The sequence below is a fragment of the Lynx canadensis genome, chromosome D1 (genome assembly GCF_007474595.2).
Source record: "Lynx canadensis isolate LIC74 chromosome D1, mLynCan4.pri.v2, whole genome shotgun sequence".
In the NCBI taxonomy this organism is placed as follows: Eukaryota; Metazoa; Chordata; class Mammalia; order Carnivora; family Felidae; genus Lynx; species Lynx canadensis.
Window position 1 is genome coordinate 112,135,421 of NC_044312.2, and position 5,853 is coordinate 112,141,273.

General features: G+C 61.5%; 1 protein-coding gene across 1 annotated transcript; it reads right to left on the reverse strand.

Moving 5' to 3' along the window:
* Positions 1-3,980: 3,980 nt before the first annotated feature.
* On the reverse strand, positions 3,981-5,632 carry FGF4 (fibroblast growth factor 4). The gene is made up of 3 exons (XM_030330834.1): positions 5,290-5,632; positions 4,665-4,768; positions 3,981-4,157 (listed from the first exon to the last, which is right to left on the reverse strand). Exons 1-3 carry the CDS (start codon positions 5,630-5,632, stop codon positions 3,981-3,983), a joined length of 624 nt encoding a protein of 207 aa, XP_030186694.1.
* Positions 5,633-5,853: the final 221 nt, after the last annotated feature.

Below are 5,853 nucleotides of genomic sequence, written 5' to 3' on the forward strand. Positions count from 1 at the left end.
CGGCAACGTCGTAGGCACACGAGTGAGTGAGTGGCCCCTCCGTCCCCCTCTGGGCCCCTCGCAGCCTGTGCCAGAGGCGGGAAGGCTCGGTCTGGCTGTCGGGTTTTGCCACCAAAGGGGAGGCTTTCACCCCAGCAGCTGGACGAGGCCGGGGGTGTTTGGCCAGAGAACTTCTGGGGACCCCAGGGGACAGCAGAAGAAAAGCCAAGCCTGGACTTGGCCAGTCAGGGCTCCGGGCCCCATCCCTGCCCCCCACCCCCCACCCCGGAGGAAATACGAGTCACCTACACGTACTAGTCTCTCTCGAGCTGCGGTGACAAAATGCCACCACCCTGGGTGCCTTCACGTAACCGGGACGCGCGGTCTCCCCGCTCCGGAGGCCGGACGTCTGAAGTCCAGGCGCGTGCCCCTCGGCTCCTTCCGAGGCTGCGAGGAGGAATCTTCTCGGGGCCCCCCTCCCAGCTGCCGGCGTGCCCTGGCATCTCTCCGCCTGTACGTACGACACCCCAGCCTTCTCTCCCTCCGACTGTTTCTTCACACGGACCCTTCAGAGGCGCACCAGCCGCACGGGATTAAAGCCCAGCCGAGTGACCCCATCTTAACGCAATTATCTCTTTAGAGACCCTATTTCCGGACAAAGTCACCTTCTAGGTCCTGGGGGCCAGGGCTCCAACATTTCTTTTTCAGGGGGCCGCGATTCAACCCCTAACACCGCCCGTGCACATCTTGGGCACAGCTAGGCCTCGGGCGTCGAAAAGAAGGAGAAGGTGACGTCTCGGAGACCACAGCGGGTACGGTTAAGGATCCCACAGCCCCAACTGCCTCCTTTGGGTTCTTTCTGTCAAGTGATTGCATCTGTTTGGTGGGGGGGAGGGGGACCCAGATCCTAGGCACCCGAGGTCACCACTTAATTTCTTTTATTGCAACGCACACGAGCAAACACGTCCTATGTCACATCCTAGTAGAGACTCGTTATATACATAGTGTTCCCAAACTAATCTATACCCTTCCGACGGCGGACGGGCTCTGGAAGTTTCTGCTCCACATGACCATACTCCATTTCCTTTTTACAAAAGGCTAGTTGTAGTCGGCACATCGATTTCAAGACTCCTTGGTGGCATCCTCTTAAGAGTTTGAAAACTCCGCTTGGGTCAATCTGCTTTTTTTTTTAATTTAAAAAAAATTTTTTTTTTTTTTAGTGTTTTTATTTATTTTTGAGAGAGAGAGACAGACAGAGTGTGAGCAGGGGAGGGGCAGAGAGAGAGGGAGACACAGAATCAGAAGCAGGCTCCAGGCCGTCAGCAGAGAGCCCGACACGGGGCTCGAACTCACGGACCGCGAGACCTTGACCCGAGCCGAAGTCGGGCGCTCAACCGACTGAAGCCACCGCGGCACCTCTTGAGTCGGGCTTCTGTTGACCAGCTCTCTGGCTGGTCCCAGCGTGGGGACGGCGTGAACCGTCCCCATCACGAGAATAAACCGCAAGACTCAGAGTCCCCGCGAAACCCCGTGACACTCACACCCCGCTAGGCTCCCGTCTTCAAGGCCACATTTGTGTGGACACAGCTGGCGCAGATTCGTCTCCCCCACCCCCACCCGCAGCCCTGCAAGGCTCAAGGCCTCAAATAGACACTGGAAGACGGGGAGGGAGCCCTACACTCGGCCTTTCGGCGCAGGTTTTAATCGTTTTCGACACCTTCCCCCGAACGCTACGTCAAGTCCAACGGGGCTCTTTTCATACACGATAAATGTTTCCATTTATTCGGCATCTCAGTGTGCACAGCACATACATCACAACGTGGGGTCGGCACCTGTATAAAACTACAGACAGATCCTGGGAACATCGGTAGATACAGAAACCCTAAATCCTATCGCGGCAATAGAAACCCCTCGTAATATTTCAAAGGTCCGAATGCATCGCTTCTACGCTTCGCGCGTGACTCCTCGCGGAACACGCGCCAGTGGTCGGGGGAGACCACGGTCCGCACGGAAGGCCTCTCACTTCCTGACAGTTCGACCGGGCTCTGAGGCGAGGCGTCGTGCCACAATTCAAGGCATCTGAGACTTCGCCGTGTGAGTCTTTGGATCCAGAACGTCCGCACATTCCAGCACCCGCCCCCCACCCCCCGCCCCGCCCCGCCCCGCGGCCCCATCCGCGCGGAGATCCGTTAGCATCTATCTCCTCTCCTCGATACACTCCCCTCCTGGAGTGTAGGACACAGATTACAATGGGACACATTTGGGCTCGGCCGCATGGACGGCAGGTGAAACCGTACCGTCCGGGTGGCGGCCAGGCTTCGCGAGCCGCCTCGGTGGGCGGGAGGACAGCGTTTTGAGTGGATGATTTGCCTTCGAACCACAGGGTTTCCAAAAGGAATGTGAAAGACAAAAAAACGCCAATCCGAGCGTCCAGTCTTGCCGTCTGTGGACTCCCATAAAGTTAATTTGGGACGCCGTGTTCGGGAACGTCCTGGGAGAGCGCTGAAGTCTTGACGAAACATTCGGAGCATTCCTGGTAGCGAGCTAAGGTCATTTGGGAGAAACTCGAAAAAGTCATTCATTAAAATTAAATGTTTGCCGTCACCTCGGGCCTTTTTTTAAACAGCACCGACCCTGCCCCCCTGTGTCTTTGCTGCCACCGACAGGGGTTACATTTGTAAAATATATAAAGAAAAATATAAGGTTACTTGGTGACCATATAGTGCACTCTAACAGCTGTCTGCAAATATTTTCACCATGATTATCCTTACTAAAAGTAAATCACGGGGTAAAGATAGCTCAAACGTGACAAGGTTTGAATGGGACGCACGGAGGCTATCTGCGATCCTTTTGGCTACATATGGAAAAAGAGACCCTGGGGGTGGTGCTCCCCTGCACCCGGTCCGAGCCCTCTGCAGATCTCGCCAGACGACTGGTTTAAGGGCTCCCGAGGTAGATGCGAAACGCACTTAATCCGGGAATGCAATGGAGAGGGACGGCATCTTCCTCCACGCAAACACGGCATCACGTGTTTTTGTCCCGTTACGGGGACATTTCACCTAAAGTCAACAGCTCGTTCTCAGCCCCACGCTGCCCAAGCACAGGTTGGTGCTTTTTTTTTTTTTTTTTTTTTTTAACCCTATATTCTATGACTTACCAGAAGTACCTGCTCTCACGGAACTGTAGTCTCTCACACCTGTCTGCCCACGTCTAGCTTCCCGCGGGCATGTCGGTTCCTTTCCGTCGGATGTACCAAATTGCTTTGCTTCGGCCCCTTTCCCAGGGGCCACAGAGCAACGCGGGTTGTGGCTGATCCAAAAAAGGAGCGCGGGGGTTTACAGAGTGGTCTAAGAGTCTCCCCCGTCGGGGAGATGGAGGAAGATTGACTGCAGGGAAGTTCAAAGGTCAGTCTTGGCAGGTCTAAAAACAGAGCGGCAGGGCTCACTCCCACAGTGCGGTTTCTGTACCCCAAGTAAGGCGATACGCCCCGGCGGACAGCGACAGGGCCCAAAGGAGCGGGGCGCCGGAGGATGCCGGGAGCAGAGCCGGGGGCTGGGAGGGTCCTTAGCTGGCTCCAGGGCCCCCAGGAAGGCCCGTCCAGACGCAGGGACGCTCACAGCCACACCACAGGGCACCGTGCAAAGCGGGCTTGAGGCCGGCGGCTGACGTCACCGTTTTTAAACACACAGAGAAGTAGCAGCTCACTTGTGACAACTTTTTGACACGTTAAATGACGCCAGTGGCAGGCTCTTCACCGTCTTACCAGAGAACCCGGGGCTGGGTTTTTTGTTTGTTTGTTTCGCTTTGTTTGTCTTTTTTTCCAAAAAAAAAAAACAAAACAAAAAAAAAACAAGACACACCCACAGAACCATAAATAATTTGGCGGCAATATATACACATTTAAATAATTAATTTAAATATCTTACACCTACTCTCGCCTTAAACTGTCCATCTGAAGAAAGGCCCCCGAGCGCCCAGACACCGGGGCAGGAGGCCGGGGGTCACAGCCTGGGCAGGAAGTGGGTGACCTTCATGGCGGGTGACACTCGACTCCCCTTCTTCGTCTTGCCGTTCTTGCTCAGGGCGATGAAAGTGCCCGGGTACCTGTAGCTCTCGTATGCGTTATAGTTGTTGGGAAGGAGGATCTCTTTGAACTTGCACTCTTCTGCAAAGAAGGGCTGGGAGGGAGAAGGGACGGCGTCAGGAGGGGCCACCTCCTGGCCAGGGAACCCTGAGGGCCACTCGTCAGGGGCTCCTTTCTGGCCCGGCCCTGCTCTGGCTGAGAGGTGTCTCCTGGGAAGCTGGGGACAGATGTGGCCGGCCCAGCAGCTGGGGCTCCAGCCACCTGCCCTAAAGGCTCCCGTCCTGCGTCCTGGGACCGGAACCCACCAGAGACGCTACAGAGAAGGGCTGCGGAGGGCATCTCTTGAGGGACTAGGAGGTGCCCACTCAGGGATGGCAGAAATCTCCCGGTTCCCCGTCCTGGGGCTCTGCCCCTCGTTCGCACTGGCCCAGTTCACCGCACTGCCTCAGGGCGCTTGTGTTCAGGGCCGGGACGGTGGCGATCCTGTGACCCACACCACAGTCGCCATGATCCAGGCATCGGCCGGCCTGGAGAGGTCGCGAGCGATCCTGCGGGCGCCGCGGCCCCAGCCTGGGGCTCCGCCGGCCCCTGCGGTACTCACCGAGCCGTACAGCTTGCCCTTGCTGTTCATGGCCACGAAGAACCGGCTGGCCACTCCGAAGATGCTCACCACGCCCCGCTCCACGGGCGAGAGCTCCAGCAGGCCTGGGGGCGGGGCGCCGGTCACTCCGGGGCAGGGGACCCTGGCCCGCCCCACCCGGCCCGGACGCCCCTCCTCGGCCTGCGAGCCTCCGGGCCCCTCATTTCTGGGGTGCGGATGGATGCAAGGGTCCCCCCCACCCCCCGGGGCCCAGCGGACGCGGGCGCGGGCTCGCTGGCCTCCCTGCCCGGCCCCCGCGGCGGCCGCGCCCAGCCCCGGGCCGTAGGACCCAGGCGGCCCCGCCGTCCCCGACCTGGACGCGCTCCCCGGGCCCCCCGCGGGTGCCGCCGGCTGCGCCGCTCGTCCCGTGCCCACGGGCGCAGGCGCTGGAATTCGGCACCCAGAGCCCGGGCTTCCGAGGGCGGGGAGGCGGGGCTCGGCCGCCCGGGTGCGCAGCGGCAGTCCGCGCGGCGACTCCGGGGGGCCGAGAGCGCTCGTGTCCCTGCGCCAGAGGGGCCGGGACCCGAGCCGGTCCCGGCTTCCCACAGCCGCCGGCAGGTGCTGCCCCGGCCCCCGCCCCACTCACTGTCGCTCGTGTCCGCGTGCACGCCGCCGATGCGGCCGTCGGGGAGCACCTGGAGGTGGAAGCCGATGCCCACGTTGCAGTAGAGGCGCCGCAGCCGCTTGATGCCCAGCAGGTAGTCGCCGGCGCCGCTCTGGACGGCCGCCTCCTTGGGCTGCGAGGCCACCGGCAGGCGCGCCAACGAGCGCGCCACCAGGCTCTCCCAGCGGCGCTCCAGCTCGGCCCCCAGCGTGCCGTTGGGGGCGGCGGGTGCGGCGGCGGCCCCTCGGCCCGCCCAGGGCGCCAGCACGGCCAACAGGAGCGCCGCGAGCAGCAGCGCCGCCGCGGCCGCCCGGGGCCCCGCCATCCCAGCCCTCGGGCCGCGCGTCCGTCAGTCGCGCCGTGTGCGCCCGGGACGCCGCGGGGCCGAGCTGCGCCGGTGGCGGCCGGCGGGAGCGCACGGCCGGGCCCGGGCGGGGAGTGCGCGGCCGGCGGAGGAGCGGGAGGCGAGCGACGGGGCCCCCGGGCGCAGGCAGCTACCCGGGCTGCATGGAGGGGCGGGCGGCGGGGCGGGACGCGCGGCCCGGG

What these genes read in the sequence shown, in the direction of transcription:
- FGF4 (XM_030330834.1), bottom strand. Translation starts at nt 5,632, where the DNA reads ATGGCGGGGCCCCGGGCGGCCGCGGCGGCGCTGCTGCTCGCGGCGCTC. An exon ending in GCACGCGGACACGAGCGACA is followed by an intron (nt 4,769 to 5,289) that starts GTGAGTGGGGCG and finishes CCCCGCCCCCAG; the next exon opens with GCCTGCTGGAGCTCTCGCCC. An exon ending in AGGGCAAGCTGTACGGCTCG is followed by an intron (nt 4,158 to 4,664) that starts GTGAGTACCGCA and finishes TCTCCCTCCCAG; the next exon opens with CCCTTCTTTGCAGAAGAGTG.